The 26280-nt window shown below is 42.4% G+C and overlaps 1 protein-coding gene across 1 annotated transcript in view; it reads right to left on the bottom strand.

The window, feature by feature from the left end:
- Positions 1-26280, bottom strand: part of ARHGAP45 (Rho GTPase activating protein 45) — a 167852-nt gene that overhangs the window by 14457 nt on the left and 127115 nt on the right. Inside the window, 8 exon segments of the mRNA XM_073597180.1 lie at positions 1631-1727; positions 1938-2160; positions 3138-3361; positions 3453-3590; positions 3693-3881; positions 4960-5129; positions 8646-8723; positions 24154-24234. Coding sequence (XP_073453281.1) covers positions 1631-1727; positions 1938-2160; positions 3138-3361; positions 3453-3590; positions 3693-3881; positions 4960-5129; positions 8646-8723; positions 24154-24234 — 1200 coding nt within the window.

The raw sequence follows: 26280 nt of genomic DNA on the forward strand, positions 1-26280 counted from the left end.
AAATAAAATTAAAGAAAAATAAATTAAATAAAATTTATAAAGGCCGGTCACCTGACTCGCAGCCGCTTTACAGATACGAGACAGGGCTTCTGCGGGCAGAGCTGAGCGGCCACGTGATCTCCCAGGCTGACGTCAAAGCGAGATCACGTCCCCTCCCGCAGAAGCAATCCATTGGAGCTGGAAAGCGGTCGCGCGTCACGTGACCGGCCTGAAGACAGCTGAAAAACGGTATTTACACTAATCGATTTTTAAAATGCTTTACACAGTGTGGTATGCCAGCCTCTAATAGAGGGGCTGGCATAGACTTAGACCAGTGGTTCTCAACCTGGGGGGCGGGACCCCCTCGGGGGTCAAATGACCATTTGCTAGGGGTCACCGAATCCTGGGCTGTTCCTGAAGCCCGCGCCACTCTCCCAGCCTTTTTGCGGCCGCCCAGCAGGGCTGTCTCTGGAGCCTGTGGCTGCCCAGCTGGGCTGTTCCTGGAGCCCGCGGTTGCCCACTCGCCTCTTCGCAAACACCCATTCAGTTTACGGCATGGGTGGGGGGCAGAGACTAAAGGTCAGCTGACTGGTGAGGAATGTGAAGTGGGAGGGGCTGGAGGAGATTATCTCCTGATTTTGGCATAGGTGTCACTGCCGCGAGACACCACAGAGCTGGAGACATAGTGAAGCCGGAGTCAAAGTGAGTAACACTACCTGTGATTAGAGTTGCCATTAAAAGTCCCCACTACAGTTCTCAGATCAGCAGATGACCTTGATCAAGAGCACTTAAGTTGTCTGATCAGAACTCTGCCCAGCACTGCCACACTCATCTCATTCCCCCACCCCCCCACCAAGGAATAAAAATAGAGAATACATGGAAGGGAGAGGAAAAGAGGGGGAGGAACCAAGAAAAAGGGAGAGAAAGAATAAGAGAATGAACAAGAAAGAGGGCTAGAGAGAGGGATGGGGGAAAAAGAACAAGAAACTAGGATAGAGAGGGATAAAAGGGAAAGAAAGGAGAACAAAGAGAAAGAGTGGTACATCCTAAAATGTACCATAAGAGGTTTTAATACTGTACGAGTGGAAGGGACTCAGGGAGCGATAAATGTCCATGGGTTAGGGGTGCAAATTACTTGTCTTGCCTTGGGTGCTGACTACCCACTCTACGAAAATAATTTTACTGTTAGGGGTCCCCACAACTTGGGAAATTTTATCAAGGGGTCACGGCATTCGAAAGGTTGAGAACCACTGACTTCGACAAATGGGTTCACAAACCCTTTAAGTGGTTAAGGGTCTGCACACTTATGCAAACATATTATTTTAATTTTTTTACTTTTACTGCCCTCCACCTAAAAGATTTACGTTTGTTGTTCAACTGAGTTGTACAGCTTATAGGTCACATTCAAGGTGGAAAAAGTTCTGAAATGATTTATCTTTGTCTCTTTTTTTTTTTACATCACAGAAACCTCACATTTTAACAGGTGTGTAGACTTTTTATATCCACTGTATATAAACCTTTCTATTGCATGATCAAGAGCTCTAAGAAATTTTGATAGATGGCAAGATCCAGCTTATGACCACCATATCCAGACAACGTAAAGTGAATAAAAGCACTCTCTATAATTGTTTATATGTGTGCCTTAGCTCACCTCTGAATGTTGCACTTCGGTACTCCGTGGTCACACTGGTCTCTTCTTCTTCAGTAGTGACTTGAAGCCTGGGGACAGCTCCTTGTGATGATGTTTCCTTCAAAGAACATGTGGTGGTAAGACAACAGTTGTGAAATATTTGATTTTGTGCAAAACGCACCAAACCTTCTGCTGCAATATATGAACTGGCTCCATAGAGAGCTGGTCAAAATCTCCTGCTATTGTGAATTGGATGCGGAGAACCCACATCCAATTTGCAATAGCGTGAACCCAGCCTGAAGGTACGTAAATATAGTATATTACTTACATCACTGTTTTTTGACACCCTGTCTGGATCTAAGGGTGGCTCCTCAAAGATTTCATCATAGAAGACAATGAGTGCCTCAATAATTCGTGCTTGATGAGGATAATCCACAAGAGATGATAGAGATACAGTGGCATCTGTGGGACGTGGTCGCATCAATGCAGGCCCAAAAACGATACCTATATTGCTTGGGCTCATCTTGTTCTGTTGTTCAAGCTCTGAAACTCTACATGGAAAAATGATCATATGTTGGTATTAAAAGTGTAATTTTTAGAATACAGTAATAGAGGCTGCTATTGCTGAACTTTCCTTTAAAATACTAATTCCATTACTGTTTTAGCTCTGAGTCAGAAGAAAGTATATATTTAAGGAATTCTGTCAACAGCTTGCTTGTTCGGCATCTGTGATGTAAAAGTACTGCCAGCCAGGCAACTAGCATTTTTAGAAGTAGGCCAGTAATGGCATCCCGCACACTTCTCACATTACAGGGTTACTATAAAGAAAAACTGTGCTTTGCCCGTGCAGAGCACCTGTACTTTATGCATGAATTCATATATTCTCTTTTAGACCCCCTTTCACACTGGGGCGCTTTTCAGGCGTTTTTAACGCTAAAAAAAGTGCCTGGAAAGCGCCTCTCATGCCTCTCCAGTGTAACCACCCCAGTGTGAAAGTACCCTAAGGCTACTTTCAGACTGGGGCCAGCGTCGGCGGTAAAGCGGCGCTATTTTTAGCGCTGCTTTAGTGGCGCTATTCGGCCACTATCGGGGCGGTTTTAACCCCCACTAGCGACCGAAAAAAGGTTAAACCCACCCACAAAGCGCTGCTGCAGTGGCGCTTTCCCATTTTTTCAATGGGCGGGGCGCTTTAGGAGCGGTGTATACAGCACTCCTACAGCACTGCAAGGATGCGGCTTACAGGACTTTTTTTATCGTCCTGCAAGCGCACCGCCCGAGTGCTTTCACACTGGAGAGACAGGAGAGGCGCTTTATAGGCGCTATGCAGGCGCCATTTTTAGCGCTGTAGCGCCTGTAAAGCGCCTCAGTGTGAAAGTAGCCTTAGAGACAAGTGTGCCATCATCACAAGAAAGTGTTGTCTATTTTGGTTCATGTGTAGTAGATTAACACCAGTCAATTTGGTATTTATAATCTTTATGACTAAAAGAGTTCATGCATAACTATCACTGGTCCCCAAAAGCCAACATACCTGCACAGATGCTTTATCAAATACTCCAGCGTGACTTTGTTTTCATGAGGCAACTCCATAAGCAGCCCCTTAAGTTTTTCCACCATGGCTTGTACCTCTGGTTCGGTATCTGGTCCTTTGTTCTCCAGCCGGGATGGCTTACCTGTCTCGGAGCCTCGTAGGCTTTCCTTTGCTAGACCCATAAGGCCATTGTACAGCCGGAATGGCATTAGAGGCTCAGGTAGCTAAATAACCGTAAAATGCTAAGTGTTACTAATACGAAATAATGGAGGTGCACACAGAAAACCTTAACTTCATATCTGTGCTGTATCTTACCTGTCGGAGATAAAGTTTAAGAACATTACTCAAATCATGAGGGGATGCCTGAGAAAGTTCAACTAGCTCCTTGCCATTTTCAAAAGCTTGGCACAGCTTCTCCACACGAGTCTTTACCCCATTCACTCGGTATATACCCTGCAGAACAAGCACAGCAGGATAAGCACTACAAAAATTCAGCTAAAACCAAACACAATTTGTTATAGCGTTCAGAACATTAAAAAAAAACACAGGTGTCACCTTCATGGTTAGCGCACGTGTTTCTATCTCAGAGACACACTTGTGGATAAGAAAAGACACTCCATCTGGAGACCTTTGTGCTGCCTCTGAGAAGTTTCTGCCAAACAGAAGAAGCCGACCCTGTAATTTCTTGTGTCCACACTGGATAGCCAGAGTTTCCAGACATTTCTTGTGACAAGCAAGGAAGCACTAAGGAAATAGAAACAATAAAATGAAGAGCACATAGCAGAGTAGATGTGTTCTATACAGTAAATACAATTTAGGAGTTATATGAAATATATAAGATGCCATGAGTTGCTCTCAAATCCCAAACCACTCAAATATGGTGTTTGTAAAGAAACTTAAAACATAGCTTCATACTAGCATTAAAGAAGAGCATAAACTTGCAGATCTGCCCCGCAGGCCAGCCTTTAGAAAACCAATACATTTACTTGTCAGATCTGAAAGGTCCACTGGGTGACACAGATACCAACCAACAGGCAACAACAGAATGATCTGTACATTGGCAAGCATGGGTAAAAGGTTTTATTCCATACAAAGAGTAAACAGGAAATAGATATTGAGAACAGCATGATTAGTTGGTATACTTGCCCTATTTAGCAACTATAATATGTAATGCCATCTTATGTCATTCTGAATTTTAATCACCAAAAACAAAAGTCACGAAGTTGGGCCTAGTTTAACGTGTACCATGGCTAGAACAGTCATCAACTGTATCTTCCAATGGTGTTTGTTACCTGTAAAATTAGAAATACACACTTTTCTGTACTCATAATAAGTCCTGTAAAGCTCACAGATATTCCCTTTCTACTTTAAAAGGAGAAGACCAGCCAAAGCTCGTTGGGCTTCTCCTATGGGTCACAGGAGTGCCATTAGCTTTGCACTCCTGTGACCTGTTTTCAGCAGAGTGCAGACTGAAGTCCATCACTGCTGACATCACCAATGTCAGTCCAGGCACCGCGTCATCCCGCCAATGGGAGTCCGGATCAACCAGGAACTCTCAGTGAGCCTCTGACAGCCTGAGACGGCAGCTCCGCCCCCTCCACAGCTCAGCGATCCGGAGAGCTGCTGATTGATAGTCAGCAGCTCTCTGTTCGAGGAGCTGTGAGAACCGAGCCATCGGCGATAGTCGATCACTCGGTTATCAGTGCAGAGGTGCCAGGGGACCGATGCTGCATCCACCGACGTAAGTATAATGGAGGAAAATCCCCCAAACCCATACTTCTCTTTTAAATAGACATATTTGAAGTGTTATTCCTAAGCTCACCTCCTCACACTCAGCTCCCTGGAAGTATACATAACTGTTACACTCCCGACATTTGCTTGGCGTTCGCAACTTGCGCAGCTTGTGTGTTCGAGCAGCCCGAGATAAGCCAACATTACGAAATGGCCCAGTGTGCACGGGCACTTCCAAAGCAGCAGGGATCCCATTAATACCTTTATTAAAACAAAAGAAAGCAGAAAAAAGCAAAATTATAGTTATTTATATTGTTTCAACATTTTGGCCTATTGGCTACAAACTTCATTAAGATAACCAAATGTTCTAAACAAATGCTTTTTATACCTGTATATAACCTTTGAAGTAATGACACTGTTTTTGCAACCATGTTTCATTTTGAGTAAGAGCCAGTCCACATGGCAAGTGATCAGCCCTAGACGCAGGCAGTCTGTGTCCAGGGCAGATTACATGCATGTGATCACTGCCTGAGCAATTACATGCGAATGAATGGGCATGATTAGCTGCGGGAGTTGGCAGCCTCCCATTACTTTCAATAGGGCTGCCTTTTGCAGGTAAATGCGGGGAAACCCCTGCTGGGTTTTTTTTGCATCTAATCGCCCCTTGGGGGCATTTGCAAGTGTGAACGCACCCTTAAAGCGTTTGCAGCTGATGACTTATTGAATCTTGGCTCAGAACAGCAGACATGGAGCCTGTACCTTTTCTGTTCAAAAGGAGCCTTTACACACACACACACACACATCCACGCTCCTGCTCTGTCAGGAGTGATTGCGGGTGCCCGGCGGACACTGCAGCCTGCCGGGCACGCGCATTGGCTCCTCAGTGATGCGGCAGGTGTGCGCGCCCCCCTATACCGGCGGGAAGCGGAGAACTTCATATGACGCCCGCCCCCGATGGGAGATCCCATCTGCGGACATCATTTCACAATACGCCGGGAAGGAAGTGGTTAAACAACCACTGACACTGTTCCTTTCAAAAAAAGAGATAAAAGAAGAAGACTAGCCATGGACTGTATACAAGAATCTGAATATTCTCGCTTACATTAGTACAACACTGCAATCTCTGACCCCTTTTTTTAGCTTTCTTTACATCTTCTGATCCTGACTCTCCAGCTTGTGTCAGGGAGTCAGGGGTCACCTGAAATCTGTGCCTGACAACTGCCTGACCCCTAGGAGGCATTCATCAAGCAAATTAAAGACATGTAAAGCAGGCTGCCTTACACTGAGCAACGTCTATACAACAACTGTACTATATATTTGTGATCCCTGCATCTGTAATTCTGAGCAGCCAAATGCAGCAGATTTATCTTTGAAGATGAGACATAGGGGGTTATTTACTAAAGGCAAATCCACTTTGCACTGCAAGTGCACTTGGAAGTGCAGTCGCTGTAGATCCGAGGGGGACATGCAAGGAAAATAAAAAACAGCATTTTAGCTTGCACATAATTGGATGATAAAATCAGCAGAGCTTCCACTCATTTCAGATCTACCCCTTAGATTTAGAGCGACTGCACTTCCAAGGGCACTTGCAGTGCAAAGTGGAGTTGCCTTTCGTAAATAACCCCCATAATGTCATTGAGGTCTCATTTACATGGGCGTACCTAAGCGTACACCCATGCGAGGGCCATATTAGCCTAGGCAGGGATGCGCAGGTGTTCCATGCATCCCTGTGCAGGCAATCCAAATTATGTCAATTGAGACGAAGCGGCTGCCCCTGCTCCAAATTGTCGTCCATGAGGGTGCAAGTGCTTGCGGGTGCCTGTCCCCAAACTCACATTGTCTGCATTCGGGAACCTGCACCCACAGCCACATGGATGTCATATTGGGTGCAGCGGCTGTGACCGTGCAGCTACTGTGTCCCAATTGACATGTATAGGACTGCCCACACAGTGATGCACAGAACACCTGTACATCTCTATTTGGGCAAACACGGCCCTTGCACAGGTGTACGCTTAAAGTGTACTAAACCCAGGACCCTGCATTCACTATATCTGGTCTCCAATAGTACACAGAACATGGAAATGCAATTATTTTAGAAAATCTAACTGCTAAATACCTTTTCTCATCAGCAGTATATAGCAGTCTTGTGACTTCTATCAGTGTCCAGTCAAGCACTGGTTAAAGCTTGTAGGAGGAGTTTTCATTCTCCTCTGACTGTCCTATAAGCCTGCATAACTCCTGACCCTTTGTCTGGACAGTGCTGATTGTCCCTGTGCCGATCACATGCACTCACCCAAATGCCCCCAAGGCTCTGTACTATCAGGAGATGGATTGGGGACTGTGAAAGAAGTGGAGGATCAGAGAAGACAGGATCAAACAGCCTTTTTACACAGTGCAGAGGATTAACCCCTTAGGTTCCACAGTGAGTATAACAAGCATGCTTTACTGCATATACAGACTGATTTTACTGTTGTTGGTTTAGTACGCCTGTGTGAATGAGGACTAAACAGACACACAATTAAGAAGTGGTCAAGATCAGATTTGAGTTTGTTGCAGTGCTACTTAAAGAAGCAGAGGGAAAAATGCATTATTTAAGCTGAACCCTTGTCAGATATGGGTCATACAAGCTGTGCATTATAACAGTCATATGTCAGATTGGCTTTGACTAATGTGCCAGGTTTAGACAAAGTAAGGAAAGCTGGAAAAGGATAGATATATATATCCTACTGTGGTAAATTCTGAGGGCTAGTTGTTGTGTTCTGCTGCAATCAAATTTTGGTAGATATAGGAGCAGCTAAGGACAAATGACAAAAGAACATAACTGGTCGCTGGACCTGTGCAAGTTCTCACTCATTTAAACTGGCTTTAAAGTTGTGAGAAAAAAAAATGTTAAAAATTAAGCGATAAAAAGCCATGTTGTGCAACGACATAGAGCCCTAATCTTATTTAATTGCATAAAACACACAGATACAGCAGTATTTGTGAAGCAATGTACAATACATGACAGTATAGCATACACTGATCAGCCATACACATTATGCTTATTATGATTAGCCATAACGTTACCCACCTAATATTGGGTAGGTCCCCCTTTTGCTGCCAAAATAGCTCTTTTTCTGCTGCCAAAGCAGCTCTGACGTTGCTCTGCGTTCCAGTTCTGATGGCCACATGCTCAGGTGCTTCTGTCAGCATGGGCACCCTGACCGGTCTGCGGCTACACAGCTCCATGCACAACAAACTGCTATGCACATTTTTTCTGCTAAACATCAACTTTACAGACAACATGTTTACTTGCCGCCTAGTATATCCCATTGAATTTTAGCCCAAATTCAGACTAGTGCGAACACAGACAGCGCACGTGATTTGCACCAGCACTGCGGTTGTCGATCGCATGCAATGTCTGTGCAATATGAGTTCAGTGAGTTCAGCCATACAGTTCAGAGAGTTCAGCCATACAGTTTTATAGTTGAACTCACATTGGATTTGCATGGAAATGGTGCAGGGACTTTTGTCCCGCACTGAAATCGGATAGCACGGGTGTTCTCACCTATGCGATCCGATTCCTGTGCGGGTTCACAGTTCGCACTGCGATCTGTGAGCCGATCTGGGGGTGTATTGGCTGTAATTGCGCTGGTTCCCACATCGCACAAGTGTAAACCTAGGCTTACAGTAGATGCCGTGGTAACAAGATAATCAAGGTTATCCATTTTACCTGTCAATGATCCTAACGTTATGGCTGATCCGTGTATATACCATATATATATAAACCATATATACCTTGTTCTAGTGATGTCAGTCTTTTATTTTCAGTGTCTTCAGTGGGGGTAGGAGGCTGTATTAGCTTTTCTGGGAAATCTGTTGGATGATACGAAAGTTAACATTTTAGAAATGTTATATTTACATGTCCTTTATTTATTAATCACTTCAGCCCTGGAAGGATTTACCCCCTTCCTGACCAGGCCATTTTTTGCGATACGGCACTGCGTCGCTTTAACTGACAATTGCTTGGTCGTGCAACATTGTACCCAAACAAAATTTACATGTCCTTTTTTCCCCACAAATAGAGCTTTCTTTTGGTGGTATTTGATCACCTCTACGGTTTTTATTTTTTGCGCTATAAACAAAAAAAAGTGACAATTTTGAAAAACAAATAACACAATATTTTGTACTTTTTGCTATAATAAATATTCAAAATTTAAAAAAAAAAAAAAAAAAAAAAAAAAGAATTTGTTCATCAGTTTAGGCCGATATGTATTGTTCTACATATTTTTGGGAAAAAAAATTAAAAAATCGCAATAAGCGTATAGTGATTGGTTTGCACAAAAGTTATATCGTCTACAAAATAGGGGATAGATTTATTATTTTATTTCATTTTTCTACTAGTAATGGCGGTTATCTGCAACATTGCGATGGACACATTTGATACTTTTTTGGGACCATTTACATTTATACAGCGATCAGAGCTAAAAAATAACCACTGAAAACTGTATAAATGTCACTGGCAGAAAAGGGGTTAACACTAGGGGGTGATCAAGGGGTTAACTGTGTTCCCTAGGTGTGTTCTAACTGTGGGGGGAATGTGACTGACTAGAGGAGGAGAGAGATCGTTGTTCCTACTTAGTAGGAACACACACTCTCCCTTCTCTCTCCTGACAGAACCGGGATTTGTGTGTTTGCACACACAGATCCCGGTTCTCACTCTGTCACGAGCGATCGCGGGTGCCCGGCTTTCGTCGTGCCCGCCGGCACCCGCATCTGCTCTGGGGGGGCACGCTGCAGGCATGCGCGCTCACCGCCAACGCCGCGCGCCTGCTACAGCGCCTTAAAGAGCTGACATACAGCTACGACAGCTCGCCTATGGGAGCCAACCTGCCACAGTATAACTGCGGCAGCTGGTCGGGAAGCGGTTAAAGTAAAGATGGCAGGCAAAGTAACAGACATAGGGGTAAGGTAAGGCAAATCCACTTTGTACTACAAGTAGTGCACTTGCTGTAGATCTGAGGGGGGACATGCAAGGAAAATAAAAATCAGCATTTTTGCTTGCACATGATTGGATGATAAAATCAGCAGAGCTTCCCCTCAGATCTACAGCGACTGCACTTACAAGTGCACTTACAGTACACTTGTAGTGCAGAGTGGATTTGCCTTTAGTAAATCAACCCCATAGCCATCTACTGTCAGACCCCCATCTACTTCCCAGATTCACTACTAAAGCCAAATTACATTTCATTCATAAAAAAGTCTGTGCTTGCATAGGGTTAGATTTGGTTACTGCCCTCTTGCTTCAGTGCCTCGGCCTGGCAATAGCTTTCTCAGGCACCAATCTCATCATTCTGAAAGGTAAGGAAGTGTGTAGACATGTACGGTTTGTTTCGTTCTTAAATAACGAAAATAATTTGGGCGAAATTCGTATTCGGAATGTTTTCAAATACTTTAGAAAAGAATAGAATAGCTTATAATAGAATAGAAAAGAAAAGAATAAAAAAATAGAATATAAAAGAATAGAAAAAATATAACCATTTCCCAAATTTCAAATAGAATCATTTTGAATAGAATAGAAAAGAATAGAATAGAAAATAACAGAATAGTATAGAAAAAAAAACCCAACAGAATAGAAAAGAAAAGAATATAACCATCTCCCGGAATTCGAATAGAAAAGAACAGAATAGAAAATAAAATAATAGAATAGAACAAACAAATAGAAAAAGAATACAATTAAAAAAACTAAAGAATAGAAAGAATATAACCATTTTCCAAAATTCAAATACAATCAATTCGAATTTGAATAGAATAGAAAAGAATAGATTTGAATAGGAATATGGTTATATTCATTCTATTATGTTATTTTCTATTCTATTATTTTCTTTTCTATTCTATTCAAATTCAAATTGATTCTATTTTAATTTTGGAAAATGGTTATATTCTTTCTTTTCTATTGTTTTTTAATTCTATTCTTTTATATTCTATTCGAATTTCAGAAGATGGTTATGATCTATTTAATTCTATTCTTTTTATTCTATTTCTTTATATTCTATTTTATTCCATTCTATTCTTTTATTTTCTACCCTATTTTGTTCTGTTTTACTCTATTATAGTCTATTCTTTTATTTTCTGTTATATTCTTTTCTATTCAATTTTTTTCTATTACATTTTACTCTCTTTGAAAACTGGAAAACGATTTGAATACGATTCGAATTTGAAAACTTTTCAAATCGATCTGAATTTGAATAAGCTGAATGAATTCCAAAAACGAATTAAACTAATGTAACTAAACTAATTTATGTAAATAACTAATTGAAACTAAACAAATTTTTTCCTTCTGCACATGTCTAGAAGTGTATATGTATGTATATACAGAATCTCACAAAAGTGAGTACACCCCTCACATTTTTGTAAATATTTTATCATATCTTTTCATTTGACAACACTGAAGAAATGACACTTTGCTACAATGTAAAGTAGTGAGTGTACAGCTTGTATAACAGTGTAAATTTGCTGTCCCCTCAAAATAACTCAACACACAGCCATTAATGTCTAAACCGCTGCCAACAAAAGTGAGTACACCCCTTAGTGAAAATGTACAAATTGGGCCCAAAGTGTTAAATATTTTGTGTGGCCACCATTATTTTCCAGCACTGCCTTAACCCTCTTCACCAGAGGTTCACAGGTTGCCACTGGAGTCCTCTTTCACTACTCCATGACGACATCACAGAGCTGGTGGGTGTTAGAGACCTTGCGCTCCCCCACCTTCCGTTTGAGGATGCCCCACAGATGCTCAATAGGGTTTAGGTCTGGAGACATGCTTGGCCAGTCCATCACCTTTACCTTTAGCTTCCTTAGCAAGGCAGTGGTCATCTTGAAGGTGTGTTTGGGGTCGTTGTGTTGAAATACTGCCCTGTGGCCCAGTCTCCGAAGGGAGGGGCTCATGCTCTGCTTCAGTATGTCACAGTACATATTGGCATTCATGGTACACTCAATGAACTGTAGCTCCCCAGTCCCGGCAGCACTCATGCAGCCCCAGACCATGACACTCCCACCATTATGCTTGACTGTAGGCAAGACACACTTGTCTTTGTACTCCTCACCTGGTTGCCGTCACACACGCTTGACACCATCTGAACCAAATAAGTTTATCTTGGTCTCATCAGACCACAGGACATGGTTCCAGTAATCCGGAATCAGCAAACTGTTTGCGGTCTTTCTTGTGCGTCATCTTTAGAAGAGGCTTCCTTCTGGGACAACAGCCATGCAGACCAATTTGATGCAGTGTGCGGCATATGGTCTGAGCACCGACAGGCCAACCCTTCATCCCTTCAACCTCTGCAGCAATGCTGGCAGCACTCATACATCTATTTCCCAAAGACAACCACTGGATATGAAGCTGAGCACATGCACTCAACTCCTTTGGTTGCCCATGGCGAGGCCTGTTCTGAGTGGAACTTGTCCTGTTAAATCACTGTATAGTCTTGGCCATCGTGCTGCAGCTCAGTTTCAGGGTCTTGGCAATCTTCTTATAACCTAGGCCATCTTTATGTACAGTAACAATTCTTTTTTTCAGATCCTCAGAGAGTTCTTTGCCATGAGGTGCCATGTTGAACTTCCATTGACCAGTATGAGAGAGTGAGAGCGATAACACCAAATTTAACACACCTGCTCCCGATTCACACCGGAGACCTTGTAACACTAACAAGTCACATGACACCGGGGAGGGAAAATGCCAAATTGGGCCCAATTTGGACATTTTCACTTAGGGGTGTACTCACTTTTGTTGCCAGCGGTTTGGACATTAATGGCTGTGTGTTGAGTTATATTGAGGGGACAACAATTTTACACTGTTATACAAGCTGTACACTCACTACTTTACATTGTAGCAAAGTGTAATTTCTTCAGTGTTGTCACATGAAAAGATATAATAAAATATTTACAAAAATGTGAGGGGTGTATTTATATATATATATATATATATATATATATATATATATATATATATATATACACATATACATATACACACACATCCATGCTGGATATACAGTGGGGACGGAAAGTATTCAGACCCCCTTAAATTTTTCACTCTTTGTTATATTGCAGCCATATTGACAGAAAAACACAGAATTGTTGACATTTTTGCAGATGTATTAAAAAAGAAAAACTGAAATATCACATGGTCCTAAGTATTCAGACCCTTTGCTCAGTATTTAGTAGAAGCACCCTTTTGATCTAATACAGCCATGAGTCTTTTTGAGAAAGATACAACAAGTTTTTCACACCTGGATTTGGGGATCCTCTGCCATTCCTCCTTGCAGATCCTCTCCAGTTCTGTCAGGTTGGATGGCAAACGTTGGTGGACAGCCATTTTTAGGTCTCTCCAAAGATGCTCAAATGGGTTTAAGTCAGGGCTCTGGCTGGGCCATTCAAGAACAGTCACGGAGTTGTTGTGAAGCCAGTCCTTCATTATTTTAGCTATGTGCTTAGGGTCATTGTCTTGTTGGAAGGTAAACCTTTGGCCCAGTCTGAGGTCCTGAGCACTCTGGAGAAGATTTTTATCCAGGATATCCCTGTACTTGGCCGCATTCATCTTTCCCTCAACTGCAACCAGTCCTGTCCCTGCAGCTGAAAAACACCCCCACAACATGAGGCTGCCACCACCCTGCTTCACTGTTGGGACTGTATTGGACAGGTGATGAGCAGTGGCTGGTTTTCTCCACACATACCGCTTAGAATTAAGGCTAAAAAGTTCTATCTTGGTCTCATCAGACCAGAGAATCTTATTTCTCACCATCTTGGAGTCCTTCAGGTGTTTTTTTCCAAGCAAGCTTTCATGTGTCTTGCACTGAGGAGAGGCTTCCGTTTGGCCACTATGCCATAAAGCCCCGACTGGTGGGGAGCTGCAGTGATGGTTGACTTTCTACAACTTTTTCCCATCTTCCGATTGCATCTCTTGAGCTCAGCCACAGTGATCTTTGGGTTCTTCTTTACCTCTCTCACCAAGGCTCTTCTCCCCCCGATAGCTCAGTTTGGCTGGACAGCCAGCTCTAGGAATGGTTCTGGTCATCCCAAATGTCTTCCATTTAAGGATTATGGAGGCCACTGTGCTCTTAGGAACCTTAAGTGCAGCAGAAATTTTTTGTAACCTTGGCCAGATCTGTGCCTTGCCACAATTCTGTCTCTGAGCTCTTCAGGCAGTTCCTTTGACCTCATAATTCTCATTTGCTCTGACATGCACTGTGAGTTGTAAGGTCTTATATAGACAGGTGTGTGGCTTTCCTAATCAATTCCAATAAGTATAATCAAACACAGCTGGGTTCAAATGAAGGTGTAGAACCATCTCAAGGATGACCAGCAGAAATGGACAGCACCTGAGTTAAATATATGAGTGTCACAGCAAAGGGTCTGAATACTTAGGACCATGTGATATTTCAGTTTTTCTTTTTTAATAAATCTGCAAAAATGTCAACAATTCTGTGTTTTTCTGTCAATATGGGGTGCTGTGTGTACATTAATGAGGAAAAAAATGAACTTAAATGATTTTAGCAAATGGCTGCAATATAACAAAGAGTGAAAAATTTAAGGGGGTCTGAATACTTTCCGTCCCCACTGTAAATCATACCTGTGCAGCAGCTGGTAAAATTAAACCACCCCCTGGTGTGTGCTTTCATTTTATCAGTGTGCATGTATACTCAGTGTGACAAAGCACTGCGTTTTGTTACACAGGGCTCCAGTAGTGGATCCGGAAGGCATACAGCAATGTAACAGGGGCAAAAACCAGCAGCAGTACAGCATCTTTGTTACTGCTGTGTACATTACAGGTGTATTTAAAACTGTAACTATAAATAATATAAAAAGAACAGCTGTCAGTAGGAGCAATAAAACAGATGACTCAAGATGCTTTAGATCAATGGTTCCCAACTTTGGCACTGTGATATAATGGGGACTGCATTGTAAAGGGGCACTGTAATGATTTGAGTGCAGTCCCCCTTAGATTAATTTTAAGGAAACTGCACTGTAATAGGGAACTGTGATGTTAAAAGGGACTACAATTTAAAGGGGCACAGTGAGATAAAAGGGACTTCACTGTAAAAGGGCACTGTAATGATTACAGTGCACATTTACAGTGCAGTCCACTTTATATCACTGTTCCCCTTTACATTACAATGCCCCTAGCAATCACAGCCCCCCATCGCAGTGCCCCTTGCAGTCATGCAACCCTCCTTTTCAATCTCTGCCTCCCTTTCACAGTTCCTCCTTTGGCAGGTCAGAGGCAGTTAGCCTGTGTGTTCTCTCCCAAACGATGTCAGCCTATCAGCAGGGCAGGGGGCAGGAGAAGCTGCAGTCCTGGACAGCTGCCCAACCTATGTTAACTAGAGGGTGATTACCCACTTGTTAATATGAAATCACTCCCACTCTCTGTCCCGATCTGAAGCTCCTCCCACCCACCCTGTTGATAGGATGACATTGTCCATTGAATTCGAATTTAGCAAACAATATTTTTTTCCTTCACAGCTAAGATTTTTATTGTTTTTGGTGAGACTGATTATCGGAAACATTTTTCTCATGTCTAATGAACACTGTCTTGTGTGTGTAGCCCAGTCTGCAGCACTGGGAGCACAGGAGACCTTTAAAAAGGCACATCTATAGAAGGGGACTCTTATTGTAGAGCCATGTAATGCTAGTGTTGACCCCACCCTCTACCCAATAGGGAGGCACACAGGATATGAATTACAAGGATTGTGGGAGGTGTACTTCTGACAGACTGAGCTAGCTTGGTGAGCTGGGAGGAGAAAACTGCAGATCCCGCAAAGCTATGGGGAAAGAGGTAGGTGGTTCCCTTCTGCTTTTTCTGGGCTCAGGAGAATTGTGGAGGCTGTATTAGAAGATTGAATGCACCTTTAGCTGCTAGAAGCCGGCTCACATTTGCGTCTGATAAGGAGAGAGGCACTGCCCCAGACATCTGGGGACATTGGAGTGAGCCAAAGATTTTGATGGAGCTCACTGCCTGACCAAGGGTGAAGGACACTGCAGACAGCGGTCACTTGCTGACACAGGAGTGGGCGAGAGGCTGCTAACCAAAGCCACACTACACTTAGACACTTTGTTGTCTGTAAAGCTGAGCCCAGGAACAGGGGACCCAACACATAAAGCAGCTCCTTCAAGGGTAAGCGCTATATGTGTAAAAGGTAGCCTTAGGCTGGAAACGCATGTTAAAGTTTGATTGACCAATCTCTGAAAAGACTGGATTTTTGTACACACCATAAAAATATGATTTAGAGACAATTGGGTTAAACTGCCCTCTACAGGAGGATTTGGACACTGGCAAACAAAAAACAGTGACCAGCCTGGAACAACTTTCTCACTCCCAGCAAACCTCAGGTGTGTCCCTCAATGAACTTCAATAAAAGGATTATACAGCGAGTACAGATTTCTGGTTTTCAATCTTGTTCATTGAGGGACTCGAGATTCAGTGACAATTGGGACATCCAAAAGCTAAGGGGTTGGCAAAATAACAAACAAAACACTAACAGGCTCATTTATAGCAACACAAAGAAATGGGAACTGCTTGAGGTTCAAGATGCTGCGTGAAGGACCTTATGCCCCAAGATGGCATCTGATAAGGTCTAAATATCAACCTGGTAAAACCTAGAGAATATGGGAACAGAAGGCCAGGTGGCAGCCTTACAAATCTGGAAAACAGTTGTCTGATGCCAAAAAGCCAAATAAGCACTCATGGAAATATTATGCCTTGATAGGAAAGGATGAAACCCAATAAGCTTGCATAGTAAGCTGTGTGAGCCAATAAGAGGGTTCTGGAACAGGTCTAGGTGTAGGAAACATTTCTCTGGGGTCCAGGCACTGCCAGCTGCCTGTAGTCTGTCCACCAATTGTCTATACCTGGAACGTGAATGGCAAACAAGGCTGGAAGGCAATGTTCTGCCCAGTCCTTTCTACTTGGCTTGTTGTTAGTTGATGTTGTTAGTTGATGTACGCCACTATCGTGGCATTGTTTGACTGGATCCTGTTTGGAAGACTCTGCAATTGTAATGTTCAGCGTTATAGGGAAAACCAAATAACTCAGGAGCTCCACAATGATAATTGGGGGACAGGATTCCTCTGTTGTCCAAGTCCCTGCACCAACAAGGAGTCTAGGACTCCTAAGCCTATCAGGCCGGTGTGCATTGTGTTGACCTTCCAAGAGATTGAAAGGATTTCTTCAAATCCATAGCTGGATCTGTTATTGACAAAAGAGTGACAAAAGTCACTCCTCCAGGATCCATTCTTTCCAAACACTATTTAGTAAAGTTTTGGAGCTGCACACCACCGCCAAAGAGTAAAAAAGAGTGCAGAGCTGTCAGCAGGCATTCTAATTGCTTCACAAATAGAGAATTGGTGTGGAGTAAAGCTAAATCCCTTGCTTGAGTTTGGTCTATTCACCTAATGTTTGACAGGCTAATATCACAGCCATGACAGGCTGCAATGCAGGGCCTACAGATGAAAACAACATTTTGGAGAGATGCCGCACCCTGCTAGCTCATTGGGGGCATAGCTTAGGAGGAACAGACTGAGGCTGTTCACATCTGTCTCCACCAGCTGAGTTGGTGGCTTCTTGTTTCCATATGCTCCAATGCTGCCTGGATTAAACACTTAACAGCCCGCATCCATTTAATACTGTGAGACACCAGACTTGTCTGTCACTAGAAACACCTAGAACGGCACTAAAAGATATTGCAAGTTATCGCAAACGTTTTGGAGAGGGTCTCCAAATATTTAGCTATGGGATCCTTAAATACTGGCACATCCTCTATTATTTTTATAAAGGATTTATATAGCACCAGCAGTTTCTGCAGTTCTTTGCAAAAAGAATTGGACACTGTTGGATCAATTGAGGGAACAGCCTGCTTCCCAATAAAGGCCTCCAAACAGGTACTGAAATGCAATACATTTGGGTGGTGTAAACAGTTTAATCAGGAGCTTCCCAGTAATGCAAAGATTAGTGAGACTCTTCATCAGATAAAGCTCCCTCAGTGGAAGCCTCAAAGGCTGCAGGCAGGTCAGATAATCATTCTACAGGGGAAGGCTAATGCCACGTACACACAAGCGGACTGTCCGGCAGAAAAGGTCAGACGGAACGATTCCGTCGGACATTCCGAACGTGTGTGGGCTTCATCGGACCTTTTCTGTCAAAAATTCAGAAGGAAATAGAAAATGTTTCAAATCTTTCCGACGGACTTGACTCCGATCGAAAAATCCGTTCACCTGTATGCTAGTCCGACGGACAAAAAAGGACGCAAGGGCAGCTATTGGCTACTGGCTATGAACTTCCTTATTCTAGTCCGGTCGTACGTCATCATGTTTGAAACGATCGGACTTTGGTGTGATCATGTGTAGGCAAGTCCGTTTTGTTGGAACTCCATCGCAACTCCGTCGGAACTCCGTGGAAAAGTCCTTCGGAGTTCAGGCAGACGAGAAGTCCGCTCGTGTGTACGCGGCATTATACTTATGGCCTTTGAAGTCAGAGTCAGCAATCAAAATTACAATTTGGCCCATAGAATCCTATGTAACTTCAGCATTTAGGGTCTGAAGTATTGCAGGTTGTCAGGGTCAAGCCCTTTTAGAGGTGAAGCTACACATATCTTGCTAAAAGGTGCAGTGGCGCAGAAGTGCTACCTCATGCTGAATGTTTGGGACGGACCAGTACATGCACTACACAATACTGAATGACATACCTATTTCTGACAGGTATCAGCTCCCACTTCCACTCTGACTGCCCAGGCGATTGGAATGGAAGTTTGAAGTGATTGTAAATGATCACCTTGTAAAAAAACCCATTCAGTTTAAAACTGAAATGAAAGGCAAAACATTTGCGTAGCGACATAAAAAAAAATAAAATTAAATATCTTTTTTTCCCCTTTTTTCTTTACAAGTGATCACATAATCTCTGTCCTGCTGCATAAGAGCCGGGGGGAGGAGAACCACCAGCACACTGAACTCTCCGGTGAATGGCTGTGCGGGGGGGGCATCAGGACAAGTCTGATCATTGAAGAACAGGCTGAGTTCCCAGTATTGCTAGAGAACTGACCACGGAATGTTCTCCTGCTTAGTGTGGTCAGTTTCTAATAGGAAAGCAGAAGGACTTACAGGAACACTGGGGATTTCACACAAAAGGAAGCGATATAAATAGAACAGGATACTGTTCCATACAAGTACATGGTACAGCAGGCATATTTCAGGAATATGAAATTATGAAATCCTGGGGTAACAAACGCTTTAAGCCTGGTACACACTAATGCCCCATACACACGATAGGATTTTCCGACGGAAAATGTTCTATGGGAGCTTGTTGTCAGAAATTCCAATCGTGTGTAGGCTCCATCGGAAATTTTCCATTGGAATTTCCGACACACAAAATTTGAGATCTGGATCTCAAATTTTCCGACAACAAAATCCGTGTGTACACAGTTCCGATGCACAAAGTTCCACACATGCTCGGAATCAAGCAGAAGAGCCGTACTGGCTACTGAACTTAATTTTTCTCGGCTCGTCATACGTGTTGTACGTCACCACGTTCTTGACGTTCTGAATTTCCGACAAGATTTGTGTGACCGTGTATATGCAAGACAAGTTTGAGCCAACATCCGTCGGGAAAAAAAACGTGGATTTTGTTGTCAGAAAATCCTATCGTCTGTACAGGGCATAACAGTTTTTTTTTTTAGTACAGGAGCTCAGGAGAAGCGGATGTACTAACAATCTGATGTTAGTACAGCAAACTTCCTCAATGAGCTATTGTGTTCTGACAGGTGGACTGCCCCCATCCCCCACCAGAACACGCCGGACAGCGGTCTTAGCCATTGACTGAGAGCGCCGATCGGGTGCTGATCGTCAGACCTTTTTTAGTCATGCCCTTTCATCAGAAGCCGGCCGAATGAGCACTGCAGCCAACTAACACACTACACAGATGTCTGAAAAGCGTCACACTGGCAGAGCCTAGTGCCTGAAGCTCAAATAGAAATACATAAAAGATGGTATAATACTGAGAAGATTGAGATGGGATGTATCTATCAATAAAAGATAAGGAGTCAATTGATGAGTGGTATCAAGTTTTGAATGGAAAAGGTATAGAGGTGTTGAAATTTCCCATTAAAAAGGGGCAAAGGATTATGAAGAAAATCGAACAACAAATTGCAGATTATAAAGAAAAACTGACACCCCTGAAAGAATTACCAGAATTCCTAATGGGGCATACACACGGTCAGACTTTTCGGCTACAAAAGTCCGGACAAAAACCGGCAAAAATAGGGCAGCTATTGGCTACTGGCTATCAACTTCCTTATTTTAGTCCGGTGTACGTCATCACGTACGAATCCATCGGACTTTTGTGTGATCGTATGTGGGCAAGTCCATTCATTAGAAAGTCCGCCGCAAGTCCGCCAAAAGTCAGTCGAAAGTTTGTCGGACGGGCTGTCGGACTTTTGTAGCCGAAAAGTCTGACCGTGTGTACGCGGCATAACACTCACTAAGCAATTGAGCAGAGTCTTGGAGCAAAAAGACCAAGAGGTTATAGAAAGAGGAAAAAGTATTTAAGAGATATTAATGATTTTAAGACCGAACAGGTGTATAAACGGAAAATGAAATTACAGGAACATAGTCCTCTATCAGCAGAGACTAATGCTGGCCATACACTATATTAAAAATCAGCCTAAATTCAGTCATTTGGCCAGTTTGTTCATTTTTCAGCCAGTTAATGGGCACAAAATCGATAATCGTTGGGGACGGTTTTGAGCTGAAAAAACGAAGGACAAGTTTGGAAATTTTCTGTCAAACGAACGATAAATTGAAAGGTTAATGTGTTTTCCGTTAAAACTGTTAGCACTAGGTATATGTAAAAAAAATGAACAAAAAATGGTTTAATTTATGTCCACTGAACGATTTTATCGGTCATTACATGTTGGCACTATCGTTTGCTCTCGCGGCCGAATGTTCGTTTTTCGAAAATGGGTTCGGCCGATTTTTCATATAGTGTATGGCCGGCATAACCCAGAGAGAGAGGTTAGAATCCAATTACCACAGAGGGATGTGGAGCCGGATACAAGACACCAAGTAATAAGAGAATACTAGGAGAAGGAGTCCTCAACATCAGTGGGGTGGATTTGACCAAAGATGAATTGAGGGTCCTAGATAAAGGCTTGAAATATGCACCTAAGAAAGCTTTAAATAAATTTGAAGCATACATTGATATACAGAAGTATACCAGAAAACTTAACATAAAGAAATATATGATGACTAAACCCAATGATATTTGTATAAAACAAATCAACTCAGCAGTACACGATAAGGGCTGTATAGAAGTCGTCAAGAAAATGGTTACACAGATTTTAAAAGAGACTTATGGGAATGTTTTTTTTTGGGAATCATACTTACTTAGGTGGTCCCCCCCCCCCCCGCTCTACGGCTCTAAGACTGAGAACCGAGCAATCAAACACCGCCGATCGCTCAGTTGTCAGGGCTCCCTGAGCAGAGAGCTGGTGCCTATCAGTCAACGGCTCTCTACTCTACATCCCCCCCATGCTTAATGGAGCGCTGTGCTGTGGAGGGGGCAGGAACACTGAGAGGCTGAGCCGGGTGCCGTTCTAGGCATGTAGGTGGATCCCGCTCGTATAGTCACAAACTTTCCCAAGCCCGGACTGGCTTCAGCCCGCTGTCTGCTGAAAAAGGATCACAGGAGTGCAGAACAAACTGCACTTCTGTGATCCACAGAAGTACAGCCTAACAATCTGTATATGCTCTTCAGTATCCATGTAATTTACAATATATAGGTTGAACAAAAATGCTATTATGGAAGTGCATAGGAGAACATAGCCTGAACATTTATAAAGGACAAAAAGAAACACAGTATATCTAAACACTTTGCCCAATTCCATGAAAAAAAATCCAGCTCTACTCACATTCTGGGGTATAGAAACATTTAAACCTCACTGGCGAGGAATTCATTAAATTATTAAACTAAGCCAATGTGAATCTAAGAGGATTTTTTAAATGGAGACACTTTACCCCAAAAGGACACAATATAGAATTTGATGTTAATTACTTTATTTCCGATTAAGTTTGCCAAGTGCAATTAGCAATTCTGCCACAAGAGGGAGTATAGTCTTAATTTTATTATATGGAGGTTTTTGCAGTGTTTTGTGTTGTTTAGGTTGTATCCAAAAGGTCTGATTATATGGAGGAATAAAGTTCACCTTTGGGAACATGTTACATGTTTTTTAGGGTGGAACATGTAACATGTTCCCAGTGCTGCAGCCGCTGCCCTCTCTCCCTGTGGCAGCAGAAATGGACACCTCATTCATTCACAAAGCTCTGTGTGTGAATGAACTACAAGCCCCGGCATCCTTTGTGGTTGATCGGCTTGTAGTGCATTGATTTGTTCCTACAGTGTATCTGCCTGCCCGAACGGGATGTACGGGTACACAGATATACTGACAGATCTGAAGGATGCCTGCGTGGTACCAGTGATCTTCTTTACTTGCAAAAAAAAAAAATATGCATTTCTTATTTTTTCCTAAAAGGTGAACTTATCCTTTAATACATGAACACATTTGAGGTTAATGATAACAACAATCTTTTAATAAATCTTAATTTTAACATAAATAGGTTTCATCTTTACGTGTTTACTTTTTTGGTTCTCCAGGTTTTTGGTCAGAATACTGCTCTATGCATTTTATTTCATGTGAGTGTATATTTAATGCAATAAAAGCTTTCTAATTACAGTATGGGTTACGCTATGAGAATTCTCCCCTCTCCTTGAGCAAAAAAACAACTAGAGTTAGCGAGGACAGTTCCCTTAAAAAGGGACCACACATGGGAAGTAGCTGCAAAAAGTTGAAGGTGGAATCGCACAGATCACTTACCAAAGTGCAAATGACCTATTATGTGTAGGTCCACTATCACAATGTTTCTCAACTCCAGTCCTCAAGTACCCCCAACAGGTCATGTTTTCATGCTTTCCATTATTTTGCAAAGATGATTTGATCAGTTTCACTGCCTTAAAAATTACCACAGCCGTTTCATCTGAGGGAAATCCTGAAAACATGACCTGTTGGGGGTACTTGAGGACTGGAGTTGAAAAACATTGCACTATCAAGATGAGCAGGCGTTGCACTTAGAGGTGAAGTGGCAGCACGGGGGATTGGAGCACAACCCCTTGAGTGTTTTTATTGAAGATGTGTCACCCAATGACCTCTCGCATTGTTTGAATATTGGAAGTATTGACACATGAACACCAGCTGAAGGACTCACTTTTTTTGGAGTGTCCTTTGGGCATATCACATGAACTGGATATACATTTTATTTAGTTTGCTTTAGTTCTGCATACATTGGGTTAAGCATTGCACTGCATTGTTTAGGTGTAACTGCAACTCAGGACTTTAAGTGCTTAACACAACGGGTTCATGGTTTGATTTACTTAGGTTATATTTAAAGGAAAAGCACACCATTTCTCTATTATCAAACTCTATTGTGGTAGTGTGTGAGTATACTATATGAGTGATAGCAGCAGTTCTGGATAAGCATAGACAAAGAAGGAGATCACATGTATATTTAGTTCTATTTTAGTTAGGGTGTGCACAGTATTGGTAAAGTTTCTCTACACATAGCACAAGCCTTTTCAAAAACATATATTTTACTGAGGATATCCGAATCCAGATAGCTGTACAAAGGAGGCTACTTCAAGCAAAGTCTATATCAAGACTTGATTGAAGAAAAACAAATTAAAAAGGAGGAAAAATTACTAGTAAAAATGGACACTAGCAAAAAAAAAAAAAAAAAACTGTGGCATGCTGGGAGTGAAGGGTTTTAGCAAGCTGATGTTTTTTGGTTTGCCAGTGTCCAAATCCTGCTGTAGGTGTTTGTAAAGCCCATCTGTCTCTGAATCTGATGTCCCACAATGAACCAAAAAAATGTCTTCTTTATATTACCCAAAACTTTATATCCGTCAATTAAATTTGTATTCAGTCAGGCATATCTTGAACTACACAATTCCTGGCAATTTGAAGGAGATTCAATACTCAGATTGTAATGCATATAGTCAGGTTTACACTGCATCCATGTGTCAGCAACTAATACTAGTTCATTACTATTGGTGCTATCCATGGCCCTGTTGAAAAGTTCCTATGCATGAGAGCTAAGGAACCTGTCAAACTCCTGTCTAAACACACTGAATACGTGTTTACACATATATAGCTGCTTGACTCTTCCAGAACATGCAATAAACTCAACTTCATTAGGGTTAATATACCTTCTGCTTCCTTTCTCTCAGCTGCATCTCCCTCAGGCAGAGCACTTGGCCATGATTTATGTACCTGATGGCCCCTACCACCTGCAAACAGAATGAAGGCCAATAGTATTTTAGCTTGAAATAAAAGGAACCGATCATGATACAAGTATGGGAACTGCCATTGCTGACGTTTTTTTCAGCGTACACAGCCTGGTGCTGTTATCTTTATTCCTCCATTAGTGCTTAACCACTTCCATACCAGGCTTATTCTGGCACTCCTCTCCTACATGTAAAAATCATCATTTTTTTGCTAGAAAATTACTCAGAACCCCCAAAAATTATATATTTTTTTAGCAGAGACTCTAGGTAATAAAATGGCAATCGTTGCAACTTTTTACGTCGCACAGTATTTGCACAGGAATCTTTCATGAATTAAAAAAACAAACAAACAAAAAACAGTATAGATAGCCCAATTTTTTTGTATAATGTAAAAGACCGAGTAAATAGATACCTAGCATGTCACGCTTCAAAATTGCGCATACTTTGGTACTTAAAAATCTCCATAGGCGACGCTTTAAATTTTTTACAGGTTACCAGTTTTGAGTTACAGAGGAGTTCTGTCTACTCTTGCTCTAATGCACGCAGTGATACCTCACATGTGTGATTTGAACACCGTTTACATATGTGGGCGTGACTTACATATACGTTTACTTCTGTGCCTCTCTTTACAAAAAAAAATTTTGATCACTTTTATTCCTATTACAAGGAATGTAAACATCCCTTGTAATAGGAATAGTGCATGACAGGTCCTCTTTATGGTGAGATGTGGGGGCTATAAGACCCCACATCTCTCTTCCAGGCTGGAAAGACCTAGATAAAAAAAAAAAATGAACTGTCTTCACCTTTCCAGCCGAGTCCCCAGCTGTGTTTACATCCACCGGCTCCGACTTGACGTCATGCCGTCACGCCCGGGCCTCCGAGGGTTATAGAGATGACTGGGGACCAACTGGTCACCAGAAATCTCTATGGTCAAGTTCCGGCGTCGACCGATTCCTTCTCCGGCTCGCCAATCATACTGGCAAGCCCAGAGAAGCACCGGAGGGAGGCGGGGGGGGGGGTCAGCTGCCTGTAAGGACGATCAAGGAGCTGAACTGCCACTATAATTGTTCTTACGGTGCACAGAATCGCCGTCAGAAAAAGATGATATCTGAATGATGCCTGTAGCTGCAGGCATCATTCAGATATCCCCACTTAAAGTCCAGGACGTCATATGATGATCTTGGGTTGGAAGTGGTTAATAAGTCAATATTTGCTTATTTTGCATCAGTTCATGCTTGGTCTGAGTAAGCTACCCACCATATAGCTAAAATGTTTTTAAAGCAAGGATGGTGTAGAACCTGTGTCAGGTTTTTATTGCTTTCTAGGTCCCCGTTGGAGCTTTTGCATTTTGCACTTTCTGTCACTATAACAGGAGGTCAATGGGACAAGAAGTGAGAGGAAATTTTTGTTATGGGAAGGTAAGAATGTCTATGGGGCTTTTTATTGCGGTCTGTGCCTCAATAGGCAGGGATAAATAGTGAAGAAAATCCTCCCCAGTGGAGTCAAACAGCAACAGAAACCTGACAGTTCTTACCACTGGCCATTACCAATCAATCACAAGCAGAACAACCTACTTTGGCCATTCCAATGCTCTCTTTATTCTGCAGGAAAACAGGATAGCAATAATGAGAATGTCAAATGGCAGGTTGATGGATAGGTGGCGAAAAGCAGGATATTAGTAAAAGTGTTTTGGTAGGCTATAAGCCAGACATACAATGTTAACAAAATAATCAAATCTTACAAAGTATAAACTGTACAACACAGAACAGATTAGACTACATTAGGAGAATATGTATTCCAGGAAAGCCATGAGTCATCCATGTAGAAAGCAGCTGATGTCTCAAACTTGGGGACTCTCAGAATCTGTAGGACTGGTGAAATGTCACACTGCCACTTAAAAAACACAACTGCCTCTCTCCAAAGCTATCCAGGGACATTACTCTATACACAGTATATCTATGAAGGAGGCCAGCATCATAACTAAGTGGTAACAGTAAGGATCAGGAAGAAACGTCCAGGCTGTCCAATCCACTGTTCTTTAGAATGATC

The sequence above is a fragment of the Aquarana catesbeiana genome, linkage group LG01 (genome assembly GCF_042186555.1).
Source record: "Aquarana catesbeiana isolate 2022-GZ linkage group LG01, ASM4218655v1, whole genome shotgun sequence".
Taxonomy (NCBI): Eukaryota; Metazoa; Chordata; class Amphibia; order Anura; family Ranidae; genus Aquarana; species Aquarana catesbeiana.